The 15,701-nt window shown below is 44.6% G+C and overlaps 1 protein-coding gene across 1 annotated transcript in view; it reads left to right on the forward strand.

Moving 5' to 3' along the window:
- The window catches only part of LOC149451951 (uncharacterized), a 52,077-nt gene that overhangs the window by 11,531 nt on the left and 24,845 nt on the right, over positions 1–15,701 (forward strand). The window contains exons 3-6 of the mRNA XM_089689907.1: positions 4,061–4,312; positions 9,939–9,967; positions 11,505–11,573; positions 13,588–13,653. Coding sequence (XP_089546033.1) covers positions 4,061–4,312; positions 9,939–9,967; positions 11,505–11,573; positions 13,588–13,653 — 416 coding nt within the window. The remainder of the gene's footprint in view (positions 1–4,060; positions 4,313–9,938; positions 9,968–11,504; positions 11,574–13,587; positions 13,654–15,701) is intronic.

Here is a 15,701-nt window from a genome sequence, read left to right on the forward strand (position 1 = left end):
CTAGCGATCAAAACGGCGTTAGAGGAATGGAGGTACCTGCTGGAAGGTGCGGTGCACCCCATCTTAATATTTACTGACCATAAGAACTTAGAGTATCTGAGAACTGCCAAGCGTCTACGCCCGCGACAGGCGAGATGGGCACTATTCTTTTCAAGATTCAACTTCCATATTACGTACCGGCCGGGATCAAAGAACACTAAGCCGGATGCGTTATCACGGATGTACGAAGACGCCAAGGAGACCCCAGTACCTGACACCATCCTGTCCTCGGGTAACTTCTTGGTCCTTCAGTCGGACCTTCGTTCCAGGCTAATGGAGGCATCCACAAACTTCTCTACCCCAGGCGGAGGGCCGCTCCAGAACAAGGGGGGACTCCTATGGAGGGAAGAAGAATTGTGGTGCCGGAAGAAGCTCGAACCCTGGTCTTGGGGCATTGCCACGACCACCCAATGGCGGGGCACTTTGGCCCAGAAAAGACCCTGGAACTTCTCCGACGCTCATTCTGGTGGCCAGACATGGCTAAAGATTGTAAGGGCTATGTCAGGTCCTGTGTCACCTGCCAGAAGAACAAGCCCTCAAGAAACAAGGTTTGGGGTCTGCTGCGACCCTTACCTATTCCTGAACGGCCTTGGCAAAAGATCTCACTGGACTTTATAGTCGAGCTTCCGCCATCCCGAGACCACACGGCAATCCTGGTAGTCGTGGACCGCTTGTCCAAGATGGCCCACTTCATCCCGTTGAAGAAGACCCCCTCGGCGGCCGAGACCGCGCGAGTCTTCATTCGTGAGGTAGTCAGGTTGCATGGGGTCCCCGAAGACATTGTCTAGGACCGAGGGGTCCAGTTCACGTCCAGATTCTGGAGAGCACTGTGCAAAGCCCTGGACATCAAATTATCTCTCTCTTCTGCGTTCCACCCTCAAACTAACGGTCAAACCGAAAGGACCAATCAGACCTTAGAGCAATATTTAAGATGCTATACCTCGTTTACTCAAGATGACTGGCTGCCACTTCTTCCTTTAGCGGAATTTGCGTATAACAACGCCCGCCACTCAGCAACAGGGCAGTCCCCGTTCTTCGCCAACTATGGCTTTCACCCAGTCTTCCTCCCGGATTTGGTGTCGGAATGCCCAGTACCAGCAACACAAGATGTGGTAACGTTCTTCGCTGCGAACAATAAGAAGCTTCAAGTGGCCATCAGTCGGGCCCAGGAAGACTACAGGAAAGCATTCAACAGGAAACAGAGAGGAGATCTGGTATTGCGGCCTGGGGAGAAGGTTTGGCTGGCGACGTCCAATCTGAAGATGCTTTGCCCGTCAAAGAAATTGGGACCCAAATTTATAGGCCCCTTCTGCATTAAACGGATGGTTAACGAAGTAGCCTATGAACTCGCCCTCCCTGACACGCTCAAGATCCACCCGGTCTTTCATGTGTCCCTTCTGAAGCCTGTGGTCCCAGATGCCTTCCCTGACCGGGAATCTAGACCCCCGGAAGCGGTAACGGTCGAAGGAGAAGAAGAATTTGAGGTTGAAACAATCCTGAAGTGTCGAAGGAGGGGAGGCCAGACCCAATTCCTTATCAAATGGAAGGGCTATGGTCCTGAGGACAATTCTTGGGAACCAGCCCATAATGTCCATGCACCCAGACTTGTCCGGAGGTTCTTTCGCGATCACCCGTGGTGGAGAGATCGGGTGGGCATCCGGAGGTTGCCCGTAGGGGGGGGCAATGTCAGGGATCCCCTCGATCCCCGCCGCGTTGGTCCCGGCGCAGGCGCAGTATGCCGCCCGGCGCAGGGACTCGAGCACTGGTTCCGGGCCGGCCGCGGCGTTCGAGTTCGCGCATGCGCAGTAGAAGCCGCGGCCGCCCGCTGGGCACCAATGGCAGCGCAGGGCGGGATATTTAAACGGCCCTGAGCTGTCATTCAGTGCCTTCTGGTCTTTCCTGCATTCTGAATCCTGTGAACCTGTACCCTGTAAGTTATTGACCCGGATTGTACCTGACCTTGCTGTTTTCGCCTGTTCTGGCCCTTGCTTTGCCTGACCTCTCTCCTGAATGCCCCCTATTGGATTTGACCTGCTGTTGCTGACCTGGCGTGTGACCCGACCATTCTATGCCCGCTGCCTTGTACCTTGCCGCCCTCTCTGTTACCGACCCGGCTCGTCTGACCCTGCTCATCCATCCATCCCGTGCAGTGGGGTCTTCTGACCTCCTCACATCAGACTCTTCCCCGTGGGAGCCCCTTGCGCATACTACTACCACTGACGGACGCACCCGGTAGTCGCGACCTGGTCTCAGGGAGCTCCAAGTCCATCCCCACCATCAGGGGCCCTGGTGAACAAGCACCCTGGGACTTAGACTCCGTGCGCTGGGGACGCCTATTCAGTGGAGTGCTAGTAGTACCGCCGGGCGGTCCCTTACACAAATTATCCCCCTTGAAATTTCCACATATTGTCATGTTACAACCAATAATGTAAATGTATTTTATTGGGACTTTTTGTGATAGACCAACACAAAGTGGCACATAATTGTGCAATGGAAGGAAAAAGATAACTGGTTTTCAAAATGTTTTACAAATAAATATCTGAAAATGTGGTGTGCATTTGTATTCAGCAGCCTTTACGCTGATACCCCTAACTAAAATCTAGAGGACCCATTGCCTTCAGAAGTTATCTAACTAGTAAACAGAGTCCACTTGTGTGTAATTTAATCTCTGTATAAATCCAGCTGTTCTGTGAAGCCCTCAGAGGTTTGTTAGAGAACATTAGTGAACAAACAGCATCATGAAGGCCAAGGAACACACCAGACAGGTCAGGGATAAAGTTGTTGAGACATTTAATGCAGGGTAAGGATTTAAAAAATATCCCAAGCTCTGAACATCTCACAGAGCACTGTTCAACTCATCATCTGAAAATGGAAAGAGTATGCCAGAATTGCCAACCTACCAAGACATGGCCGTCCACCTAAACTGACAGGAGAAGAGAGCATTCATCAGAGAAGCAGCCAGGAAGCCCATGGGAACTCTGGAAGAGCTGCAGAGATCCACAGCTCAGGTGGGAGAGTCTGTCCTTAGGGCAACTATTAGTCGTGCACTCCACAAATCTGGGCTTTATGGAAGAGTGGCAAGAAGAAAGCCATTGTTGCAAGAAAGCCATAAGAAGTCCCATTTTCAGTTTGTGAGAAGCCATGTGGGGGACACAGCAAACATGTGGAAGAAGGGGCTCTAGTCAGATGAGAACAAAATTGAACTTTTTGGCCTAAAAGCAAAACACTATGTGTGGTGGAAAACTAACAATGCACATTACTCTGAGCACACCATCCCCACCATGAAACGTGGTGGTGGCAGCATCATGTTATGGGGATGCTTTTCTTTGGCAGGGACAGGGAGGCTGGTCAGAGTTGATGGGAAGATGGATGGAGCCAAATACAAGGCAATTTTAGAAGAAAACCTGTTAGAGTGTGCTAAAGACTTGAGACCGGGGCGGAGGTTCACCTTCTAGCAGGACAACGACCCGAAACATCCAGCTAGAGCTACAATGGAATGGTTTAGATCAAAGTATATTCATGTGTGATAATGGCCCAGTCACAGTCCAGACCTAAATCCAATGGAGAATCTGTGGCCAGACCTGAAAATTGCTGTTCAGGGAGGCTCTCCATCCAATCTGACAGAGCTTGAGTGATTCTGCAAACAATGGGCAGAAATGTCCCTCTCTAGATGTGCAAAGCTGGGAGAGACATCCCCAAAAAGACTTGCAGCTGGAATTGCAGTGAAAGGGGGTTCTACAAAGTATTGACTCTGGGGGAGGGTGGGGCTGAATACAAATGCCGCCACACTTTTCACAGATTTATTTGTAAAAAATGTTGAAAACCATTTCTCATTTTCCTTCCACTTCACAATTATGTGTTACTGTGTGTTATGTGTTGGTCCATCACATCCAATCCCAATAAAATACATTGACGGTTTTGGTTGTAACATGACCAAATGTGGAGCATATCAAAGGGGGTGCATACATTTCAAGGCACTGTAGATAAATGATAGACCTGACCCCTTCCCTTTGTATTACAGGACAAAATAAAGTCATAACAGTCATTGATGATCTGGAGGACAGCAGTGAGGAAGTAAAGCAAAGAATCCTGAACAGTCAGCCCACCCTTAAGAACAAGACTCGTGACATTTTCCTGTTCACCAAAACAGAGAAGCAAAACAAGCAAAAACTGAGAGAGAAAGTGCGGCCGATAATTGACCTGATCCAAAGGGGTACGTTAAGGGTTCCACAACGCATTGATCAGCCTAAGATCAGCCATGAACCAGAACAAGGTACTAAAAATCCACAAATATACTCATTTATGCAGAAAGTGGGCACAGTTGTGAAAGTTGCCTTTCAATGGATATCAGCAGGTCTTAAAGTGGAGCTTTACTCTCCTCCCCCATCAGTGAAAAGATGTCAGTGAGCTCCCATGCTGGTGCTGATGCCTTCACCTGGTCTTCTTCTGGGTTAGGGATCCTCAGCCATCTTGAGTGGCCGTGCCAATGTGATATAACTCCCACGCATGCGCCGTGTACTGTACTTTTTTGGATAAACAGGCAGGTAAAACTTTTTTATTGCAATCGAAAAATAGTATGTCTCTTCTGCAATACAAAAAAAACTGCCTGCTCACTCATTTTTATATGTCATGTAAAACTCCACTTTAACCCCTTAGTGACGGAGAGGAAAGCAAATATTAATGCCTGAACAAAATTTTTCAACTTTGACATGGGTTAGTAAAGGGGGAGTCAGATCGAGAGAACGCAGAGCCTGACCCTCCCCCTCCCCTTCCTGTGTGTGTCCCTGTCCACGTCTTTCTGCCCTGCTGATAGAATGATATAGTTGGTGAGGAGGGAGAGCCGGGAGAGGAGACACAGACATGGTGAGCAGTGGCCGCACTCCGTGATAGACCTGGTTGGACCGTGGTCGCCGCTTACCTCCAACTGTGCGGCCTGATCATTAACAGGCCCCGGATTTTGTGGCCCCGGCCCACCTGGCAAATGCCCAGTGCGCCCTATGGACAGTCTTACCATCATAGAACAACCCAAAATAAATTCTCCTGTTCCTGACACCCGCAGTGATACCACCTGTGTGTATGCTATTTGTTATTAGTATCTATACTGCGGCCCAGAAACAATAGCGGCCATTTTGGTATTTTTATCCTACCTAAAACACACTGACACTGACACTAACTGACACTGATAATAATTAAAAAATAGTTTTTTAAAATCCAATCCAAAATATACTGACCCTGATCTTTGACCCTTACCTTGACCCTATCACTAACCATAACCCTTCTGTTTATTTACATCTTTTTCTCCTGCAAGGAAACACATATACAGTGTATCTATCTCTCCATTAAGAGGAGAAAAAACAACAGGGATAGACTGATCACTGTGATGGCCAATCAGACGCTATCACAGTGATCAGGTGACCTGGAACCAGGAGTCCCCAGTCCCGATCGTTAGTGCCAGACTTGGGGCTCTCGGTAAGAGCCTGATCTTTGTGTTGGGAGCGCACTGTGCGGCGCACTTCCAGCACAAAGACGGGTCTGCATATATGCGGCCCCACGGATACCTTGCATACCTTGCATGTATAGCTGTCTTTTTTTTACGTTTTGGATGAAGATGATGAAGTGTAAAACTCCTGCCCGTTTCTGTGTCCCCATTGGGTAGATTCACTCTCTTTATTTGTCCAAGTCACCATTGTCACTGAAAGTCATAGGAAATCCAAAATTTTACAGTTGTCACCACTGCAGGAGGAAAGCATAAATCTCCCAATGGTGACACAGGTTCTGGTAACAACTGTCTAAGGCTAGGTTCACACCTATGCAGTTTGCATTTGATCCATTTTTGCACATAATTTTTGACATGTTTTTGATGCATTTTTTATTATTATTTATTTTATTGTTGCTAGGCAGATTAAAATGCAAAATGCATCAAAAACACAGCAAAAATGCACTACATGCTTTTCTGCAGCATTTCCATTGAAGTCTAAAGTACACAAAAAGCAACGGGTGAAAACGCAGACATGTGAACGTATCCCATAGGAAATTGTGTTAAATGGAATCCTGTGCGTTTTTGCAAAACGCTGCGGAAAACATGTGAACCTAGGGTTAGACGGCATTTACCTTCACATTTTAGGGATTTCCGCCATTTTACTGTTGCAGGAGAGGAAGTGAAGGGAAACATTCCCTATCTTGGTTGGATCCAATGCTTTTGAGGCCAGAGGAGAGATCTGAGGTCTCATAGACCCCATACCTCTCCATAAAGAGGACCTGTCATGAACAGGACACGTGCTATCACAAGGAATGTTGTTCATCCCTTGTGATAGCAATAAAGTTGATAAAAACAATTAAATAAATAATAATAATAAAAAAATTTAAAGTGCCTTCGTCAACCGTGCTCATGCGCAAAGGTGAATGCATGTCGCAACCCCACATCCATATGTAAACGGCAGTCGAAACCACACATGTGAGGTATCACCGTGAACATTGGAACAATAATTCCAGCACCAGACCTCCTGTGTAACTCTAAGCTGGTAACCTGTAAAGGCTTTTAAGGCATTGCCTATGGAGATTGTGAGGTACCACAGTTGGGCGAAGTTCCACGGGCATACACAATTTTAACGTGTGATATGATTGGTATCTATTTACACGGTGTAACATCATCTTTTATATTTTACCAAATAATTGGGTGTTATGTTGTGTTTTTTGTGCATTACAATACATGGGTCGCTCTTAGGACCTCAGTGACTCCAAGTGTGGTCCCGTGATAGGTGGTCACCTGGGCAATAAGTCCATCCGTGACATTTCCTGGCTACTAAATATTCCACGCTCAACTGTTAGTGGGATTATAACAAAATGGAAGCAACTGGGAACAACAGCAACTCGGCCACCAAGTGGTAGGCCATGTCACAGGACCGCGGGGTCAGCGCATAGTGTGCAGAAGTCAATAACTAAAGACCTCCAAACTTGGTTTGGCCTTCATATTAGCACAACAACAGTGCGTAGAGAGTTTCATGGAATGGGTTTCCATGGTCGAGCAACTGCATCCAAGCCTTTCATCACCAAGTGCAATGCAAAGCGTGGCTGCTGTGGTTTAAAGCATGCCACCACTGGACTCCAGAGCAATGTAGACATGTTCTCTGGAGTGACCAATCATGCTTCTCTGTCTGGCAATCCGATGGACATGTCTGAGTTTGGCGGTTGCCAGGAGAATGGTACTTGCCTGACTGCATTGTGCCAAGTGTAAAGTTTGGTTTGGGGGGGATTATAGTGTGGGGTTGTTTTTCAGGGGTTGGGTTTGGCCCCCTAGTTCCAGTGAAGGGAACTCTTAAGTCGTCAGCATACCAAGACATTTTGGACAATTTCATGCTCCCAACTTTGTGGGAAGAGTTTGGGGATGGCCCCTTCCTGTTCCAACATGATTGCACACCGGTGCACAAAGCAAGCTCCATAAAGACATGAATGAGCGAGTTTGGGGTGGAGGAACATGACTGGCCCACACAGAGTCCTGACCTCAACCCAACAGAACACCTTTGGGATGAATTAAAGTGGAGACTGCGAGCCAGGCTTTCTGACATCAGTGCCTGACCTCACAAATGTGCTTCTAGAAGAATGGTCAAACCTTCCCATAGACACCCTCCTAAACCTTCTGGACAGCCTTCCCATATGGCCTTCTCTAAAACAGCATCTTACGTGATAATCATATTTTTGTAGACTTGCTCCCGACAATCTTCTGGAGAATAGGAACCATGTCGATCATCTCCTCAAAAGTCATGTTGATGGCTTTCTTCCCTCTTCTTCTGGTCACTCTTTCTGTCTCCAGACTTTCTTCAACCCTCTCAAGCTCCTCCACCTCTTCTATCTCCGTTCTTCAGCAGGAGAACTTGACATGTGCTCTTTGGTGGCCATAATGTCTTTAAATGGGCAGACTGCAGACCTGTCAGTATATTTGCTCGCCCATACAGGATGTACAGGATGTATGAGATGTACGGGGTGTACAGAATGTGCAGGGTGTACAGGATGTACAGGATGTACGGGGTGTATGGGATGTACGGGATGTACGGGGTGTACGGGGTGTACGGGGTGTATGAGATGTACGGGATGTACGGGATGTATGGGATATACAGGATGTACAGAGTGTAGGGGGTGAATGAGATGTACAGGATGTATGGGGAGTATAAAATGTACGGGATATATGAGCAAGCAGATACACTGACAGGAAGATTCAATGAACTACCACTGCACTCTACAGCCGCTAAGGCTTTCAGGACTTAGTCTATCATTCACAGAGGACTGTGAATGTGTGAGGCTGCTGTGTGGGGGGAGAAGATCCCCCGTTAGATGTCAAAGCGGGGAGTGGAGTGGAGGCCGGTCTGATCATAACATGTTACAACTTGAATATGTGTGCAATATGTAACATGTTATGAAAGGTGAACGTATCCTTTAAGCAAAAGGTTTTCCACGGGGAATATAGGTTGTGTTTGTTGCCGTCAAACACCACCAAGCTTTATTTCTGTTTCTATTTCAAGGACTGTTATATTATTTAAAGTGAATTAATTTATTTGTGAATAAAAGTCTGCAATGGTAATTTTGACTCCAAATCTGGTTCTGTTCCTTTATTGTATATTTGGGTTTGGGGGGGACGGCCTGGGGATGGGTTGGAGGGCATCTATTCTACACTTGTCATGGAAATAGAGAGAGTGTGAGGAAGAGGAAAAGAGAGGGGGAAGAAGAGGGAAAGAGAGGGAAGAAGAGGGAGGGAGGGAGAAAGAGAGAGAGAGAGGGGGGGGGGAAAGAGTGAAGATAAATAGAGAGAGAAGAGAAAGAGAGAGGGAAGAGTGAGGAGAGAGAGAGGGGGGGGGGAGACGTGGAAAAGAGGGAGAGGGAAGAAGAGGGAAAGAGAGGAAATAAGAGGGAGAAAGAGAGAGGGAAGAAGAGGGAGAGAGAGGGAAAAATAGAGAGAGAGGGAGAGAGGAGAGAGAAGAAGAGAGAGAGGGAAGAAGAGGGAGAGGGGGGGGGAGAAGAGGGAAAGAGAGGGGAGAAGAGGGAAGAAGAGGGAGGGAGGGAGAAAGAGAGAGAGAGAGAGAGAGAGAGAGAGAGGGGGGGGGAGAGTGATGACAAATAGAGAGAGAATAGAAAGAGAGAGGGAAGAGAGAGGAGAGAGAGAGAGAGGGGGGGGGGGGGAGAAGTGGAAAATAGGGAGAGGGAAGAAGAGGGAAAGAGAGGAAATAAGAGGGAGAAAGAGAGAGGGAAGAAGAGGGAGAGAGAGGGAAAAATAGAGAGAGAGGGAGAGAGGAGAGAGAAGCAGAGAGAGAGGGAAGAAGAGGGAGAGAGAGAGGGGGGGAAGAAGAGGGAAAGAGAGGGGAGAAGAGGGAAAGAAAGGGAAGAAGAGGGAGAGAGAGGAAAGAAGAGGGGGAGATATAGAGCTAGGGAACAAGAGGGAGAGAGAGAGAGGGGGGGGGAGAAGAGAAAAAGAGAGGGAGAAAGAGAGAGGGAAGAAGAGGGAGAGAGAGGGAAGAAAATGGAGAGAGAGAGATGGAAGAAGAGGGAGAGAGAGAGATGAAAGAAGAGGGAGAGAGATGGAAGAAGAGGGAGAGAGAGAAAAGGAACTCATAATAGTAGTCAGGCTTGAATGAATACAGAGACATATCAAATCTCCTAGATTATAAGCTCCCAGGATCAGGCCCTCCTAACCCTCTTGTATTGATCTGTATTGTTGCTGTATTGTCTACCGTTATATTGTAAAGTCCTGAGCAAACTGTTGGCGCCATAAATCCTGTATAATAATAATAATAATAATAATAATAATATACAAACACACACTGCAATGTTTCTGCTCCAGTTTTTGTTCCTGTTTTCTTTTGTTCCTTCAGTTGCATTATGACTTTTTTATTGTTATATTTCCATTCTAGCTAAATTGGGGCCCATCCCACGTCACTATGTAAGTACCTGTTTGTACATTTACACCCAGGAAAGGCATAGTGCCAGACAATCAACTTGCAGCTATGGGATTAGGGATCAGACTACGTAAAAGTTCAGCGTCTTCCTTAGCACAGGAAGTGAGATAAAATTGCCCCAGCAGGCACTCTTGCTGACATTTTTTGCTCTTCCCTACTTCACTGCTGCCTTAATTCTTGTTAAAGATGTTCATGACAGAAAAATTAATTTTGTTTCTATTCCATTTGATAAGTAAATAATTTAGTTTCATCATAATCGTTATGTTGGAACGATTCCTTTTGGAAACGATTCGTTATTTCAGGAAAGTGTATATTCGTTGTTCGGAATCAATTCATATTTTCAGAAGTTCTGTTATTCTTTTGTTATATCTGAAGATTGGCTATATTAGCTTTAACATATTTAATTAATACATATTCATTCCTTAAATTAATTCCCCCATTCCCAAATGACCTTGTTTGTTGGGTGTCCCACATGCAAATTAAATGCGGTGAAATAGGTGGCATGTGGAGAGGAGAGACATAAGAGGTAAAGGAACATAAGGGACATGTAGAGTGGAGGAACATAAGAGACATGATAAATGGAGGGATTTAAGGTGGAAAGGGCATGTGAGGTGGAAAGACATAAGGGGTAGAGGAACATAAGAGACCTGAAGGGTGGAGGGACATGTGAGGTGGAAACACATAAGGGGTGGAGGAACCTATGGGGCATGGAGAGTAGAGGAACATAAGAGACCTGAGGGGTGGAGGGACATGAGGGACATGTGAGGTGGAGAGACATAAGGGGTAGAGGAACATAAGGGTCATGGGGGTAGAGGAACATAAGAAACCTGAGGAGTGGAGGAACATGGGGGACATTTGAGGTGGAGAGACATAAAGGGTGGAGGAAGGTAAGGGACATGAGGGGTAGAAGAACATTAAAAAGACCGAGGGTTGGACATGGGGGGCATGCAAGGTGGAGGGACATAAGGGATGAAGGATCTTAAGGAATAAGAGGGGTAGATGAACCTAAGAGATATATGTGGTAGAGGAACATAAGAGACATGAGGGATGGAGGGACTTGGGGGACATACAAGGTGAAGAGACATAAGGGGTGAAGTAACATAAGGAGCATGAGCGATGAAGGAATATAAGAGACATGGTGGATGGAGGGACTTGTGGGACATGCAAGGTGGAGAGACAAAAGGAGTGAAGGAACATAAGGAACAGGAGGGGTAGAGGAACCTAAGAGACATGATAGATGGAGGGACTTGGGGGACATGGGATTGCGAAGTGTAAAGACATAAGAGGTGAAGTAACATAAGGAACATGAGCGATGAAGGAATATAAGAGACATGGTGGATGGAGGGACTTGGGGGACATGCGAGGTGGGAAAACATAAGGAGTGAAGGAACATAAGGGACATGAGGGGTAGAGGAGCCTAAGAGACATGATGGATAGAGGGACATGGGAGACATTTGGGGTGGAGGGACATGGAGGACACATTCACTATCTTTTACATAAACTGTATGTTTTATTCTGCAGGTACTCGTCATATTCTTGTTTTCTTTGTGGATCTTCTTTTCTATTGGTGAAAACTCTCTCCTGTATTCTGTAAGTATCTAAAATTATATTTCCAGCAGTAGGCTTTTAAAACAATTGTGAGCAAAAGAAGATCTGTAGCTCAAACAGCTCAACACACACTGCAACATCAAGAAGTCATTGATTTGCCAAGTGAGATAGATGAACTTTTGGTGATGGCCAACAAATAGAACATTGGTTGTGTTCTAAAGAATGGAAACTATATATAGCCAAATCTGATTACAAATGGAGCCGCATAGTGCTGCATGCTGATTTTTGACAGACTGGTCACGTGATTGGTGTGTCCATATGTTGTTCCCATTTTGCTGGGGAGATGTCTTGTCTTCTCTTTTTTTCATCTTGGCAGCCACCAACTATTTTTTTTTCATTTGTGGCTGAATATTCATACTACGGAGCATTCCTGTCATCTACTTTGAATGGACCCTAAAGCCTTATACTTTTTTGCACTTAAAATTAGTGGGAGCCTCCATGGTGACCTTTGTGCTGCAATAGCCTGAACCCTCTCAGGAAGTATGACGATTATGTAACCATTGGTCCCATGCAACTATCATGGTACATCCCCCTAAAGAAGATTTGTATCAAGAATTGAAACGTGTCGGGTTTTCATGTGCACTATTAGGCTCATGTGTTTCACTCTGGTTTTCATACATGGCTATGGCCAGTCTCTATTCTGTTTTTATGCGCTGTGCTTTTAGAAAGAATTATAATAGATATTTAATTTTTAAATTTTGTCTGATGTTTTCTGGTGCCTTTAAAATCCCAGTTTGTTTGCTATCCTTCTGTTCACTTATAAACAATGGCACCTCCGCTGGAATATGGCAATAAGGAATAAAAACATCCACCAAATTCCATAAATGATGTCATTAAAGATGCCCCCATGCATCATCTGATGATCAGCATTAGACATGTGCAGCTTCGTTATTTAGAGATTTAGATGTTTCCGAATGAAATAAACCTGGAATAGCAAAACAAAATGTTGTCCTAAATTCGAATCCAACTCCAAATTGAATTTGAATTCAATTAAAAAATTAAATCTAATTTGAAAACAAATTTTAAATATAAACATATTGCCGACTATTGCTGATTCTTTAAAGACTATGTGCATTAGTGTTAGAAAAGAATAGAATTGAAAATAAAAGGAATAGAAAATAATATATCAGAAAAAAATAAAATAGATTTGAATAGAATGAATATAGCTGTTTTCCCAAATTCGAATTTCGAAAAGAATAGAGTAAAACAGAAAAGAATGTAATAGAAAATAAAAGAATAGAAATATAGATCAGAATGGAATGGAATAGAATAGAAAAAATAGAATATAAAATAATAGAATAAAAAAGAATAGATTTGAATAGAATATAAAATAATAGAATAGAAAATAAATGAATAGAAAAGAACAGAAAAATAAAAAAGACTAGAAATAATAAAGCCGTATTCTAAAATTTAAATAGAATATAATACAACAGAATATAATAGAAAATAATAGAGTAAAACAGAAGAGTATAGACAGAATAGAAAATAAAATAATGGAATAAAATAGTATAGAAAATAAAGGAATAGAAAAAAATAGAAAAGAATAGAATAGAAAATAAAGGAATAGAAAATAATAGAAAAGAAAAAATAGAATCAACTTGAATAGAATAGAATAGCATGAATATAGCCATCTTCCAAAATTTGAATTTTGAGAAGAATAGAATAAAACATAATAGAATAGAAAATAAAAGAATAGAATAAAATAAATTAGAAAATAAAAGAATATAATAGAAAAGAATAGAAGAAAAATAGAATAGAAGGGAATAAAATGGAAAGAATATAACTGTCTTTCAAAATTCGATTTTTGAAAAGAATAGAATAAAACAGAATTGCATATAAAAGCATAGAGTAAAACGGAACATGATTTTGCGAACCCGTGCCGCCTTGTAGCAGTATTTCTGCTCAGAAGCGGTTAAAGATAACAAAAGGAGTCGCCATGATGCTGGTCGGTGTGATCCCTCCAGAATGTCTAATCTACATCTCCTCTTCCTCACAGCTCTCTGTGATAATTACAATCCTCCTGAAAGGGTCCCTGATGTCCCGTTTGATGATCTTCAGATGTGTGAGTATGTCTCCAGGATGGTGGTGGCACCAATATTCTCTGGGTGGGAATCCGGAATTCAGGGAAGCAAAAAATTGTGTGAAATCGACAAAACCTTCCCCCATACAATAGAAGGCTCTCTCATCTCCCTGGTATCATCCTGCTGATCCATGGCTAGGGGTGAGCGAAATGGAGAGTTTATCTGTGAAAATCGAGTTTTCTCTGCAGTCTTCTGCCATATACTGTGGGGGGAAATGCATTGGAGCCAATGAAAAGTAAAATTAACCCTTTCAATACCAGGGATACTGTGATTGGCCATTCACTGGGATCTGGGATTTAGAACAATTGAAGTTAAAAAAATTGAGTTTAGTGACACATTGGTTACAGAGCAAGCCCAGTGTGTTCCCCAGGCTTGCGCATGAGGGGGCGGGGTTCTGGGAGGAGGTCTATAAACACCCTCCCAGAACTAGACGGACGCACTGTAGCTGTCTTTCGGCCGTAGTATGGTTGGCAAATCATTAGTGTGGATTTTGGTGGTTTTCTGAGATACGATGGGCTTTAAACGAATTTGGAAAGCTATGGAAGCTTCTTTTACGTACCAAGGACCTGTTCATATGACAAAAGAACCTGTAGTTGAGCCATGTTTTACCATCCTCAGTCCCTACGCCCTTTAGCTGCAGAGGCAGCAGCCAAGGGTGTAAATGTGGAAGGAGGAGTTATATACAGTGGGGCAAAAAAGTATTTAGTCAGCCACCAATTGTGCAAGTTCTACCACTTAAAAAGATGAGAGAGGCCTGTAATTGGCATCATAGGTAGACCTCAACTATGAGAGACAAAATGAGAAAACAAATCCAGACAATCACATTGGCTGATCTGGAAAGAATTTATTTGCAAATTATGGTGGAAAATAAGTATTTGATCACCTACAAACAAGCAAGATTTCTGGCTCTCACAGACCTGTACCTTCTTCTTTAAGAGGCTCCTCTGTCCTGCACTCATTACCTGTATCAATGGCACCTGTTTGAACTTGTTATCAGTATAAAAGACACCTGTCCACAACCTCAAACAGTCACACTCCAAACTCCACTATGGTGAAGACCAAAGCAAACTCCACTATGGTGAAGACCAAAGCAAACTCCACTATGGTGAAGACCAAAGAGCTGTCGAAGGACACCAGAAACAAAATTGTAGACCTGCACCAGGCTGGGAAGACTGAACCTGCAATAGGCAAGCAGCTTGGTGTGAACAAATCAACTGTGGGAGCAATATTTACAAAATGGAAGACATACAAGACCACTGATAATCTCCCTCGATCTGGGGCTCCACGCAAGATCTCACCCTGTGGGGTCAAAATGATCACAAGAATGGTGGGCAAAAATCCCAGGACCACACGGGGGACCTAGTAAATGACCTGCAGAGAGCTGAGACCAACGTAACAAAGGCTACCATCAGTAACACACTACGCCACCAGGAACTCAGATCCTGCAGTGCCAGACGTGTCCCCTGGCTTAAGCCAGTACATGTCCCGGCCCGTCTGATGTTTGCTAGAGAGCATTTGGATGATCCAGAAGAGGATTGGGAGAATGTCATATGATCAGATGAAACCAAAATAGATCTGTTTGGTAGAAACACAACTCGTCGTGTTTGGAGGAGAGAGAATGCTGAGTTGCATCCAAAGAACACCATACCTACTGTGAAGCATGGGGGTGGCAACATCATGCTTTGGGGATGTTTCTCCGCAAAGGGACCAGGACGACTGATCCATGTACAGGACAGAATGAATGGGGCCATTTATCGTGAGATTGTGAGTGCAAACCTCCTTCCATCAGCAAGGGCATTGAAGATGAAACGTGGCTGGGTCTTCCAACATGACAATGATTCCAAACATACCACCCGGGCAACAAAGGAGTGGCTTTGTAAGAAGCATTTCAAGGTCCTGGAGTGGCCTAGCCAGTCTCCAGATCTCAATCCCATAGAAAACCTTTGGAGGGAGTTGAAAATCCGTGTTGCCCAGCGACAGCCCCAAAACATCACTGCTCTAGAGGGGATCTGCTTGGAGGATGGGCCAA

The sequence above is a fragment of the Staurois parvus genome, unplaced genomic scaffold (assembly GCF_062004578.1).
Source record: "Staurois parvus isolate SC_StPar_1 unplaced genomic scaffold, SC_StPar_1.0 ptg000503l, whole genome shotgun sequence".
NCBI lineage: Eukaryota > Metazoa > Chordata > Amphibia > Anura > Ranidae > Staurois > Staurois parvus.